This window comes from Talpa occidentalis, unplaced genomic scaffold, assembly GCF_014898055.3.
Source record: "Talpa occidentalis isolate TD23 unplaced genomic scaffold, MPIMG_talOcc4v2.1 talOcc4.8, whole genome shotgun sequence".
Lineage (NCBI taxonomy): Eukaryota > Metazoa > Chordata > Mammalia > Eulipotyphla > Talpidae > Talpa > Talpa occidentalis.
In genome coordinates this window covers 78,049,516-78,063,462 of record NW_023605194.1, presented here as the reverse complement: position 1 = coordinate 78,063,462, position 13,947 = coordinate 78,049,516, and the positions used below count along the sequence as shown (strand labels likewise).

The following is a 13,947-nucleotide window of genomic DNA, read 5'->3' as shown; positions in this document are numbered from 1 at the left end:
GGAGAAGGAATGTCCCAGGGACAGTGATTAAGATTTTAAATGTATTTCATGTTTAGCGCTTCATGAATTAGCCTAAAAACTAATGCTGCAAGTATTGTGGACTCTTCCTAAATTTCTGGACTCTTCCCAAAGAGTAAATACAAGTGAGTCACAGAAAAGAAACAATTCCAAGGCTTCATAAAGGTGGTGGTGTCTGTCTCTAAGTACTTTTCTTTTCCATAGCTTTTAAGTCCTCGATAGGGTGGAGAAACCCAGGTCTGCCTGTCAGACCAGAGATACAAGAGACTCAGGAGCCCAGGGTCTGATTCCAAATCTGGAAGAGAACATGTGCATGTTTTTCCTAAAAGCAAAACTGAACAGTGAAAATCTTCACTGGCGAAACATGTAAATCAAGACTTGATTATTCAGATCACAAAAAGAGCCACGGAGTCTTTGAATAGAATATACAATCACATTTAACATACTTTATTTCAGAGAGATGTCTACTGTATAAATCATTTTTTTCTTTTTTTTTTCCTTCCAGTTTTATTGAGGGATAATTGCACGCATCACTGTGTAAGTTTAAACATTCAGCATGATGGTTTCATTTACATATACTGTGAAATGATGAACTAAATCAAATTTTTGAAAGTCAGTTTCTGACTAGGAAAATAAAAGAAATTGGTTTAGATGATACTTCACAGTTTTATGTAGTAGATCATTTCACACTTGCATTAATCTTGGACAAATAGGTCAATAATACAAAGCAAGTGTTAACTAGAAGAGTTTCTGAGGATGCTTTGCCTGTGCCTCGGCCTTGCCCCAAGGGGCTGACAGTCTACATGGGGGAGAGGACAGTTAATAAGGCAGCACAGGGACAGGGGCAGGCAGCTGAAGAGAGCCAGTCAGCAGAGCGATGATCCAGGAACTATTTGGTGAATAAATGAGAGTAATTCAATCAAAATCTTTTTCTTTTCCTTTTTAACCTTATAGCTTAAATACCAGGATCACTGGCGATAAATTACTTATAAATTGCCTGTATAGACATAGAAACAAAATAGACATTCAGCTAGTAAGCATCTTTGGGGCAATTTTAACAATATTACTTGTATTGTATTTAATGATAAATTCATAGAAATGGCTTAATGGGATAATAAATTCAGTCAAGTGAACTCAACTCTGTTGATCTTTAGAGAAAAAATATACTTATAGCCCCCAAAATGGGAAACCTGTATATTTTCCTGACCAAAAGAAAATTGCATGTATTTTTAACTTTGGGTAGAAAGATACCAGCTTTGGACCAGTACTCATAGAAATTATCTAATAAATGCTGATCTGAAGACTATAAGTGATCACTGAGTAATGGAAAGTAAATAAACCAGAACTTGTGGCCTAGCCTTTGTTTCATATTGTTGGTAGTTGGGTTTTCTTTTTTTAACAGAGTGGCATAACTCATCACAGAATGTTGGACCAAATTCTCAAAAAATCCATCTATCAGAAAAAGAAGGTTTCAAAAACAACTTTCCAAAAAGACTATTCTTCGTTTATCTTACATTTATACTGTGCTAGGACTTACATCCTCTCTGTTAAGCTCTGTGATGATTGTTAGCTTTTCTTGCTTGTGAGAATATCTTTCACTGTAGCATGAACTACTCCATTTCAAATTTTTCTATAATTCAATTTAAATCACAATAACACTGGAAGTTGCCTGTTTTCGTTTTCAATTCCCTCATCCTATCCAAGCTGTGTGGAGGGTAAAAAGAAGCTGCACTGAAGAATTTGTCCAAATTCAGATGAGCTGTATATTTTAACCACACTTGCTTTGTGCTATGATGCTTTATGAAGGGCCCATATCCATAGTCAGAATGTGAGCCTGACTATGTGTGACATTCAGCACAGGGAAGAGCTGACAGGGATGTAGCCGTCTCCTGGATCCAGGGCGAAGGTATTTCCAGTTGTTTACTTTTTGTGATTTTTGACTCCAATGTCAATTTGGATCCAGCACCATGTTTACAAATATTTTTAAATAATCTAAAATATATCTTAAATAAGATAGATGGAAAACAGTTTATTAACCATGAGTGTCGCGTGTATAAAATGTCAGGTAGGCAATAACTTAGCTGCCAGTTTAAATGCTAGGAGAAGAGGCAAGGCCACAAAGAAGTGTAACATTTGTATATTTGTCCAACTCATTAATGTCACCAAATATCGCAGTTTGAAATAGATGTGTTATCTGGCATTCATGCTGTGTCTACTTCACTACTGACTCTTACTCCTTTTCTTTTGGAACTCGAGATTTGGGGGGAAATCACATTTAATGCAAAGTTATGGCTCAAAATGTAAACACTGAAATCATCCTGGGACACAAGATATGTACAGACCTTAATGTAAAAAACCATTTTGAGATCTCCAAATGGACATGCATATACGTGCAGGCTAAAGTTAACGATGTGTGGTGCCAAAAATATTGGACATGAGTCTCTATGACAACCATTAATGGAGTCTATTACTTTTACCCTTTTAGTTATAGTATTATGTGGTTTTTTTCAGAATTATTCTTATTTATTTTTGATTGAATATAAAATAAAGCTGGGGATAGAAGGGGTGGCTGCATCTGTTTATTCTTTTAGTCTGGATGTATGTAAATACACACACATATCTGTATATTTGTTTCCAGAGGCTTCTATATACACATTGTTAAAAGTTGTACAGTTAACATAAATAAACTCCAGAAGAGAAATTCCAGCATAACAAATTTTCCCTTGCTCATTGTCTGTGTGTGTATTTGTATGTCAGTCTATCTTATTTTGACTCTGTATTTCTCGCTTTCAATATTTATAAGCACCCTAGGACAGATGCCTTAAAACAACTGGATGAAAAATCAGGAGTTGCGCAGAGCGAATTGACTTGTCCCTCTCCTCGATGAGTCACCCAGATCCAGAAAGAAAAAATGAAAAAGTGTCAGACATTAGAAACCACGTTCAGGTTAAAGGGCACTGACCATCCTGGTTTGTATTCTGCCGAAAGGACAAGGCTTTCATTTGATAAAGATCATTAGTCACCGAGATATATATTTTAGAGTTCCCAGTAGCGAATATTCCGTTGGCAGTCACTGGAGTGTACCAGATGGTTCATTAGCATAGGCTAGACAAGTCAAAGGCTTTCAGAATCATTTAAAAAATGTCAAACAGAAACAAGAACCCTGTCACTTTTTATTAGAATTAACTACATCAGACCCTGGACACAGATTTCACCTTGGGTCAGAAAAATTAATACAGAATTATATGAATTGTGTAATATACTGGGTTAAGATAGGTCTTTCTCTAGGGACTCATTTGCTGACAATATATTATGATCCCTCTACTTTAGGCATCCTCAAACCTTTCCTTTTTATGATATGAAAAGAGTTGACCTTGCTCAAAATCCATTGGTGTCTAATTGATTTGAGGTATATGCAGAATTTCAGCAAGACATCCTTCTAAAGCTCTTTTGTGATCATTTTCCCAGGAAGCTTGGTGAGTGGGGCTTACTGAATATTCAGCAGCATAAAGTATGCTTTATATCAGGAGGAAAATACATCCATTAATTGAACACACTGCCGTGGTAAACAGGAATTGAAATATCATGCCTTTTTTTTTTAATCCAGATGTCAAAAACCTGGAGAATCTACAGCTGGTAGAAGGTGTCCAGGAACAAGTGAATGCTGCCCTGTTGGACTATACAATGTGCAACTACCCACAGCAAACAGAGAAATTTGGGCAGCTCCTTCTTCGGCTACCGGAAATCCGGGCCATCAGCATGCAGGCTGAAGAATACCTCTACTACAAGCACCTGAACGGGGATGTACCCTATAATAACCTCCTCATTGAAATGTTGCATGCAAAAAGAGCTTAAGTCACAACCCCTAGGAGCTCTGCTTTCAAAACAAAAAGAGATTGGTGGGGGAGGGAAAGAAGAAGGAGAAAGGGAAACAAAAATACTCTGAACTGCTCCAAGCGACACTAATTAAAAACTTGGTTTAAAGATATTGAATTTAAAAAGGCATAATAATCAAATACTTAATAGCAAATAAATGATGTATCAGGGTATTTGTATTGCAAACTGTGAATCAAAGGCTTCACATCCCCAAAGGATTCCTTACAAAAGACATTGTCATGGAATGGATTGAACTCACAGATGGATACCGACACCATGTCAGAATGAAAAATGGACAGAACAATTCCTGTATGTGTAAAACTGATCTCCGCTGTGAAGAAATTTAGGGACTGATTTGTGTTGTTAATTAAGCTTACACAGCGGGAGGATTGAGCTTACAGAATTCCTCCACGGTAAAACTGAACTAAAACAATTCTCCAGATCCATCAGCTGCACCTATGATAGTCCTTCCCTCTTCCTTGCAAGGACCCAGCACCTTCTGCCCTGTGATCATGGAATCTGTACTAAGGACTTGTGCTTAGCCACACCCATTAGTAGCTCCACAAATCATGAAAAGTCTAATTTTGAATGTCTGTGTCTTAGACCTGCAAACAGCTAATAAGAACAGTCTACGAATATGTTAGCTTGCCATTTAAAATTTGTTCTGGTTTGTTTTGTCATGTGTTCATAATGTTTTTTAAAAAGCAGGCAGTATCCCTCTTCTGATCTTATATAAGCATTAATTACTATTAACGGAAATGACTACAAACTTAAAGCAAGTGCTCCGTAGCTAAAGCAAGTTAGACCTTATTTCCTCTGTTACTGAAATGTGGCTTTGGCATTGTTGGATCTCATAACAATTTCTGGCCGAGTGGTTTGTTAGGTAGGATACATCCATCTTTTTAACCATCAAAGGTTGTTGTTCATTTAAATATAAAACATTAAGCATAGTTTGCTGGGATGTCATATAGTCACAGTGCTAAGTAGTTTAAAACAAAACTGAAGCATGTTAAGCTCTGCAAAAAGAAGAAGGATGAGCTGATAGGCTGATAGGTAAAGGTTTGCTCTTGTTGAGACTGAACATCCCATGAACACAGAAGGACAATGATGGCTTTTACATATGGCCTGGAAAGACATTAGAAAAATTCAAATCTTCTCCAAAAGGGAAAGGAAGAGAGTGATACTGACTTTTCTAAGCCATAGACCAAAGTCTGCTGTAGAACAAACATTGGAGGACAAATAATTGCAAAACAAACTCTCCAAACGACAATATCAGTATTACTGACACGCAATGCCACAGGTATGGAAGTCTTGCCTTATTTCACAATTCTAAAAGGTAGCTGTGCAGATGTGGAACAACATTTGTTTAAAATAAAGTATTAAATCTTTCAAGTCAAATAAAATATAGTGTTTACATTCTTTAGGTCCTGTGGGGGGAGGGGGGAGCTGTAATATTACAAAATAGCTAAGCAGTAATTTCCTTAATGTTATTTTTCTGATTGGTAATTATTTTTAACAGTACTTAATTATTGTATGTCGTGAGACACTAAAATCAAGACCAGGAATCTCATTTAGACTCATTTTTTTTTTTTTGAGATTATTGGCGGCACAATCACTTGTAGAAACTGTAAAAAATAAAAGTATCTCGGAGATAGTCCCTTAATTTTTTTTCATAAATGTTTCTAGCTTTTGAATAGTTTATTTATATTGTACATCATAGTTTCAACTGTAGACAATTATGATGCTAATTTATTGTTCCTTGGGTTCACCTTTGTATAAGATATAGCCAAGACTGAAGAAACCAAATATATGTGTTTACTGTAGCATGTCTTCAAGCTAGTGAGCATAGTTCAGGAACATAGAAGGGTCTTCATGAATTAAAATCATTCACTTGATTAAATGTCTGTAAATCCTCATCATTCTCACTGTAGTTTATTTAATATCTGTTGTAAATTATGTGACTCGTAGCTTTCCTCCGTTTTCAAGTAGGTTTAACAAGGGTGGAATCTTAACTGGTTTTCCTTTCTAAGCATTGTAAGTTGTATACCAAAGATATTAGTTATTACTTCGGTGTGTACAAAGAGGATTATTTTAATATTTTTAATTTTTAATAATCACCTCTAATACTTGTCCACTTGAAGGGTACACGTATTAGCTGGGCATTGACAGCTCCCAACGCCAAGTCTCACCAGTGTTGTCTTCCCAACTCAAAGGACAATGAGAAACAGCGGGTTGGAGTCCAGAGCTGCTGTGTTAACAGAATGGCTAGTCACTGCTCTCCCCACTCAAGGCCACGCTGGCTAGAAGATACGTGGAGAGGAACGGTACTGTCAGCAGTGAGATGGGTCCATCAGGTGTGTGGCACACAGGTGGAGGCAACAGAGCAATTACGGGGCTAGTTATATGGAGGGCCTTTAAAATGGCAAAAATCCCAAATACACTGATTCTGAAAGTCCATGTTTTCTTAGTTTAAATGCACAGTAGCTCCCACTGAATAGTAAACCTATAAAAGATCAACTATTGGTTCTATTGCTGACCTAATGATTTACACCGTGTGAACAGTTAGGATGACGGGCAACACAGAGTGACACCCACATTGCTGGTGACATCAAGGACAGAAGCTGATAAACAGGAACACGCCACAGATAGTGTCTGTGGCCCATCCAAAGCTGGCAAATAAAATTGCCCTAGTGTTAATTGTTAACCCGTTTGTAACCAGACTTTTCCTTAGCAACTGCCTTATCAACAACAGGATTTATTAGTAAAAGCAGACTCAAATAAAAGGTTTTTGGCTTAGCCTGGTTAATTATAGTTGGTCTGTGTTTGTAAACATACACGTTGTAACGCCTGGATATTTGTATGGCAGGTCTTCAGCAGCCACCTTGGGTCTGACCCGTGCGATGTTTAGAGTGTGAAGTCGGTTACTTGTTGACGTTTTCTTACTGTATCAGTGAAATACATATTGTCATGTCAGTTCTTGCCAGGAATTTCTCAACAAAATGGAATTTTTTTCAGTATTTCAATAAATATTGATATGCCCAGCCTGATAATTTTTAAAGATTTTTATGGTGTCCTCATTCTATCGGATACTAAAGCTTTTAAGGAATTAAGATATGCGACTAGGAAAGGAGTCGAATTCCACAGGAGTAGATGCTTTCCCCTCTGTAGGTATTACCTGCAGCGGTTTATTTTCCTTAGTTGGATACTTGAAGTATTAAACTCAGTCTGTGCATCTAGATCTATCTACACATGAAGAAAAAAGGTCATTTATTATACCTGACTGGCAGAAAAACCTTATGTATCTGACTTTTTTTGTCACGCTTACTGTGCCCTAATAACTTTCCCAAGTGCTTTTTTTTTTTTTTTTTTTGTGGGACCCTCGCCTGTGGCCGGGGATCGAACTGGTGCTACAGAGGCTGCGGGCAGCCTCACAACCCAGCACTCAACCGCTGCGCCACCAGGGGAGGCCCCCCAACTGCTTTTTTAACTCAATGCATCCTAGAACAGCCCATGAGCTATTATTCATATTAAAGCTTCTTACTCAGAGTCATGTCCATGAAGGAGCAGAGGTTTGAATGCAGACGGCTCGGCTCCAGGACCCCAGTCTTAAATACCACAACACACAGTCTCTAACCCAGTGGCACTTGGGATTTGCTTCAAAAGGAGAAGACTTCTAGAGAAAAACAGGCCTTCGGTGGCCATTAAATATACAAATATCAGTCACTTGGAAACATAAAATCCTTTACTCTTTTTGGTGCTTAACCCTTAAAAAGTAATAAGCTTGTGTTCTAGAAATTAGTCTCCTTCCACACCTTTGAGCTTTGCAGCTGTTTAAAGCAACAAAACACCCATTAAATCCATTTTGGACATTAACAATTACCTCTATTACAACACAGTAAAGGAGGCACAAATCACAACAATGTTTTTGAAACACGGTGACCAACTCACCACCCCAACCTTTGCCTTCCTCTAACCTGCCCTTCCCGTTCCCAGCCCTGCCAAGATAACACCAGGGATAATGATCCCTTGCCAAGCGGGCACTTAATTTTCTTAGGATCCTACAAAAAGATATCAAGGAATCAAACCCCAAAACACAGCATGTAGGGGCTAGCAGGTTATGGAGCTAAGATTTTTTAACAACTAAATAGTTTACAAAACACTTATTCCTTGTCAACCTCTTACTAGAGAAAGAAGTTTTTAAAAAATTATTCTTGCTGACATTCCATGGAATATGAAAACATGTATTCATATTGAATTAAAGCATAACTTCTACACAGAAAAGTATTTAGTTTGATAAATTCATATATGTTTATATACCCAGGTGATCATCACACAGGTCAAGCAAGAGATAGGGCATCATTTTTTTTTTTAATGTTTTCATAAGTGCGTATAGACATTAAAAAAAAACCTGGTGGAAATGGAGTTTCTCCAGAACTCCAGCCAGCAGCCAGGGGAGGTCGTTTTGATGAAGGCAGAGACCAACCTTCCATCACTTAGAATAACACTCACAAAGTTGCTAAATCCATCAGCCGGGAGGCAGCCTCTAGGAAAAAACCAGCTCACACTGATGTGCTTTTGATTGTTCTATCTGATATTCACAATAACTTTGAAGAGGTTTGTACCTTTAACTAAGTTTGACGTTCAGTTTGAAGCCATCTCTGATGTATATTTTTATGAGAAACATGTGGAGAGTTTGTTCAACATAACACAGGTCAAAATGCTACGATACTTAGTGATCTTGACATTTCCCTGGAATAATAAAGACCAATTTTCCTTAACGCTGAACAGGAAGTGGATAGTTTAGTCACTCAAAATAAATATTCTCGCAATACTTTAACTGTTTCACATAGGCATTCGTTTTATGTTAAGTTAGGAATCAGTAATTCAGTGACTGATATCAGGCCATGATTGTGGTTTTGTTTGTAGAAAAGCTAAAGCTAAGCACCAATCATTGAAACATTGCCTGTTTAATTGTTGCTCGGAAAGAGGGAAAGAGGCAAAGGGGGTATAATTAGACCAATGGCTGAGTATCCCTGATGTGAGTTTGATGCAAAATGATCAAGAAACCTGTAGTTGCTGGCGTGCTGGGCCTTCCACGCACCACGCTTGAGCTGGTGCCCATGGTGATCAGACCCCAGGCTTCCCCAAGAGGGGGTGTGGATCCCAGGCTGCTCCCAGGGACACTCAACCTGAGATTGTCTTGGGGAATGTGTCATTGAGAAACAGCCAAGGAGAGGGGAGAGTCCATCTTCCAAGGGGACAAGTCCTGGAACCTCATTTGCATCTAACTCTCAGCCCTGGGGAGCACGCTCAGCTCACCTGGTTCACCAGCAGGCCCCGGGCCTTGACACCCCCATCACACCACCCAAAAGGTGAAGCCTGGTCCAGCAAGACTGAGTCAGGAACTCCCAGCACTTCAGCCACAACACTGAAGCCCCCCAGGTTCCCAAAACCCTGACTCACTCATCAGCTTTTCTTCATGCACCGCTCCTTCCTCCTACACCATCCCTGTATCTGGGCCCACCACTCCTAATTCTTCCTCACATCAACCTACCCTTCTCTTTCCCTGCAGCTTTAGATCAGGCTCTCAGCATTCTCAGCTGAAATGATGCAATAACCTTGGGGCTGGTCGCCTGCCATCAACCTCAACCCATTCCGAATTTCACTTCCTAAGCCACCAACTTGATCTTCCTACCCCAGAGCTGATGTCATTTCTTTGCTTACCATCTTCTGATGCCTGGTCTCTTCAGGAGAGGACAAAAACACCCCCAGCAGACAACTTTTGCGACACAGCCCCTGCCGCCCTCCCAGTCTCCACTCCCAGCATGTCCAACCGCACAGAGAACCTTCCACGCTGAGCGTAACCTGCTCTTACCACCTCTCTGCTTCCACTTGCTGTCCAGGCCTGACTCACTTCAGTCAGACTCACAGAAACCTTTCTGTAGGCCTCCCCAGTGGCGCAGTGGGTTGAAGCTGTCCGCAGCCTCTGCAGTGCAGGTTCGAACCCGCCCAGCTAGGGAGAAACCCACGTGGCGCGACAGACCTCTCCTGTCACGCCCACTGCTCTCCTCAGCAGTGTGTTCAGTTCATTTGCAGGTTCTGCTCCCCGCTCTGTCTCTCGTGAATCCTCTCACCCTCCCACACCTCTGGCCTGTATCCCAGTTCTTATATAAATAATAAATCTTTTTTAAAAAAATAGAAAGAAAGAAACCTTTCTAGCTGCCCCTCCCAAGCCAGAACACCCCATAAAAGTCAGAAGATCCCATAGCTGAGCCAGATTTCTGATGTGAATCCTGTTCTAGTCTCACGGGATTTGTTTCCCAGGGTCACCCTTCCTTCAGGATAATTCACATGTGACTGCATGTCAGCTCCCATCTGAGCACACAGAAGGGAGGAGGTGAGAGTGGTATTCCTTTTCTAGGGCAAGGTGCTCAGCGTCCATTAGAAGAGGGCAGCCAAGGAGATAAGGCCTGTGCTTGGTGGTATCAGAGCGTGGAAACTGGTTGGAGTGATATTGGTGGGTAGACATTACAGGGAGGAAAGATTTGGGCACAATATGAAGAGAAAGTGTCTGACAATCAAAACTGTCCAAAAATGAAAGCCACTATATTAGAGGCTGGGACATTCCCAGTGCCAGTGCCACCTATGGCTACAATTACTTTTGTTGGATGGCCAATTCACCTTCAGTGACCCTCCAGAATTGACAATCCACAATGTCAATGTGGCCAAAACTACAGAAAGCACCTCTCTCTGAACTTCTTCTCTCCAGGGAAAACCTGTACTTTGGAGTCTGTTAGAACAGTGAGATACTGATCAGCACCACCCAGGCAGCTCCAGAGACCTAAGTGTATTACATGGATTCACACAGTTTATTTCAGTCATTACATATGACACGGGAAAAAAATCACAGCCTGCCAAACATGTTAGGCCAACTCATCCTTACAAACAGACACGTTAACATTCTGAAAAAGAAGGTGTGTCTACTTTTTGAAAAGTTCTATTCATTCATTCAAAACTGCTCTTCGAGCAGCTACTATGTGGTAGGAGGCAGCTCGTGGGGGGGGGGGGCTCTGGTCCCTGACATACACCTCCTCAGTGAGGAACAAAATGCTCTGTGGTTAGAGGAGATCCTTTGGGAAAGTTGTTGGTACCTGCAACTGCAGTTGAGGTCTTTCTCCCAGCTCTCCCTGCCATCTGACAAAAGAAAGCAAATCATAGTGGTTGCCCTGGAGAAACGCACGGCACCCATAATAATATCTCAACTGAAAGGAAACAATTTGTTTATTTTTGCAATATGACTCACTTGAAAAATATTAATTGAGCATCTACTATGTTCCAGGCTGCGAGCCAGCTGAGGACATGCATCCAAAGAACATACTAGAACTATTTCATGAAAATAATGGCATCTGTTTTAAAGCACTTGTGTGCTAGGCATAGTGTGCTACATACTGTGACAGAATTGATAGTTGTCTCCCCAAAAATTCATACTCCTTTTTTTTTTCGGTGGGACCCTCGCCAGCGGCCAGGGAACGAACCAGTGCTGCAGAGGCTGTGGGCAGCCTTGCAGCCCAGTGCTCAACCGCTGCGCCACCAGAGGAAGCCCCATACTCCTTTTTTCCTGTATACATGGTTACTCTGTTAAAGGCTCCATTTTCCATCTCCCTTGCTTTGTTTGAGGTGTGACCTGTGACTAAGATGGGTCAATGGCAACTGAAAGTGAACAGAAAGCACAACAGTAACTTCTCAGTCTTTGGCAAACTTAGAGATAAGCCACTTTCCATGGACTTTGGTTCTTATCCTCACCCTGGCTGGGCTCAGGTCTGGACAGAGACCCAGATGGCCAGGGGATTAAGGAGCAACAAGACAAAAGTAACCTGGGTCCTTGAGTGGCCTGGTGGAGTAGTATCCAGGACCAGACTCGGGTGAGAGGGAAAGAGACTGCTTTGACTTAAGTTACTGTATTTTAAGTCCTCTTTGGTTTCATTTAATCCTCACAACAAGCCTATTTTAGGATGAAGGCAGCTAAAGTTTACACAAGTTAAATTACTTCCCTAATTCTACAGCTAGTAAGTGACAGAGTGAGGTCACAAATAGTTCCATCTGTTTCCAGTCCCCAAGCCCATAGCCACTTCACTATAGTGCCTTCCTGAAAGCATCCGCCAGGCCCACGTTCATTCCACTAACTCAGCATTTTCTTTAGAATTCAAAAGAAGCAATGGTGACAGATTATTTTTTTAATGATGGCAGCAAAACCCTGAAGTTTTCTTTGCCTCAACAAGAGTCTGGAAAAGCTCAATCAAAACCACTGACATCTAAAACAAGGGTCAGCTCCCCAATGCCTTAGAACATCCACAACACAAACATCCTTTAAGTCTTGCATAAATGCAAACTGGTGGGGGGGGGCACCTTCATTTGTGCAACATCTCCAGTCACCACAGCACCACTGCTTCCCCAAATAAGATCTGAACTTGTGGTAACTTGAAGAGCTACCCTCATGTTCTCATACCTCAGTTTAATTAGTAGTTTTTCTATTTATTTTATTACAACATTATTCGGGAATTATTCTCCATGTATTCATTACTGGGGATGATGCAGATCCAAAGCAATAATGTTTATGCGTTTGTCATTTTGGCCCACATTCCATTGCCATCAGCCCAGTTACTAAAGTCCTCGCTATCAAAAAATGTCTTGTCCCCAGGATTTTCCCCAGAAATAAATTAGGACTGTCAAAAGCTCTTTGCTACAGAGGTGGAATGAGCTTCTATAAATAAGCGTGGAAACACGTGTTCCATTGCCCCTGAGTGTTGCTCTAACAGGTTTTATTTCCCCTCTGCTCCTGCCTTGTGGCCTTGTGTTATTTGAGTGTCAAATGTTCCTGAGACCATTGTGTGGCCTGGATTCCAGCCAAGCTCCCTGGGGTGTGCCTACCAGAGCTGGCGCACCCTCTCCAGCCCCTTAAAGGAGCCTGACGGGACTGCCAAAGGCAAGAGGGAGAGTAGCCCTCAAATCGCTGACCTGGGCTGCCAGACACACCGAATGTGGGTGACCATGCCCCCCACTCATGCCCAGCACCATTTTTTGCAAATGAGGATGAGGATGATGATCAACAATTGAGCCTTCAAAAACGCTGAGCCCCATTTAGTTAAAGCATCTCCTTTCATTCTCATCATGACCCTGCAAGGTGGGAACAATCATGTTGAAACATAATGAGGAAACTACAGCTTCCATGCTTTACATTTGCTTCTAAAATTCACACAAGTAGCTGGCAAGGCCAGGATGCAAACCCAGCTCCCTGGGCCACACTGAGCCAGGTACTTCACTTGAACTCATGCACAATCTGTGAAACAAAACACAGAAGAGACAAATTGCTAAGCATGCTTGTTTTTCATTTTATCCTCATGCTGCCCCTTTCTCAACTTCAGTTGAGATGCAGATAGACAGATAGAAATGTCTGTCTGTATAGATGGCGATAGAACACACTATTATCATGTCAATATTAGAATGATCAGCTTGGGAGGCCTCCCTGTCAAGCTATCGCCAGCCCCCCTTCCAACCCCAGCCAGTGAGGGAACTAACCCATGTGGCACAGCAGACCTTTGCTGCCTTGCCCACTGCTCCCCTCAGCAGTGTATTTCAGGAGATCTGCCTGTTCTGGGTCCCACTGTCTCTGGTGAATCCTCTCACTGCCCCTCCTATCTCTGGCTTACACCCCAGTTCTTGCATGCATAAATAAATAAATCTTTTAAAAAAAAAAAAATGATCAGCTTGGCATAACCAACCACAAAAATGAGAAGAGCATGGGTCAATGGTTTTTGCTTTCTCACTTTCTCTCTGTTTATTTTTGTTTTGCTTCATTTTTAAAACAAGGGAGGGCCTCCCCTGGTGGTGCAGCAGTTGAATGCTGGGCTGCAAGGCTGCCCGCAGCCTCTGCAGCACTGGTTCGTTCCCGGCCGCCGGCGAGGGTCCCGCAAAAAAAAAAAAAAAAAAAAAAAAGGCCTGTTTTATTTTCAACACTCAAATGCAGGCACTTTATCCTGCCACCCTTGTGCCTGA

At 41.1% G+C, this 13,947-nt stretch overlaps 1 protein-coding gene across 5 annotated transcripts in view; it reads left to right on the top strand.

The window, feature by feature from the left end:
• The window catches only part of NR5A2 (nuclear receptor subfamily 5 group A member 2), a 124,093-nt gene extending 118,801 nt beyond the window's left edge, over positions 1 to 5,292 (top strand). For all 5 annotated transcript variants that reach the window (XM_037498013.2, XM_037498008.1, XM_037498012.2 and 2 more), the window contains one exon: positions 3,626 to 5,292. In XM_037498013.2, coding sequence (XP_037353910.1) covers positions 3,626 to 3,873 — 248 coding nt within the window. In that variant the 3' untranslated portion in view covers positions 3,874 to 5,292. The remainder of the gene's footprint in view (positions 1 to 3,625) is intronic.
• Positions 5,293 to 13,947: the final 8,655 nt, after the last annotated feature.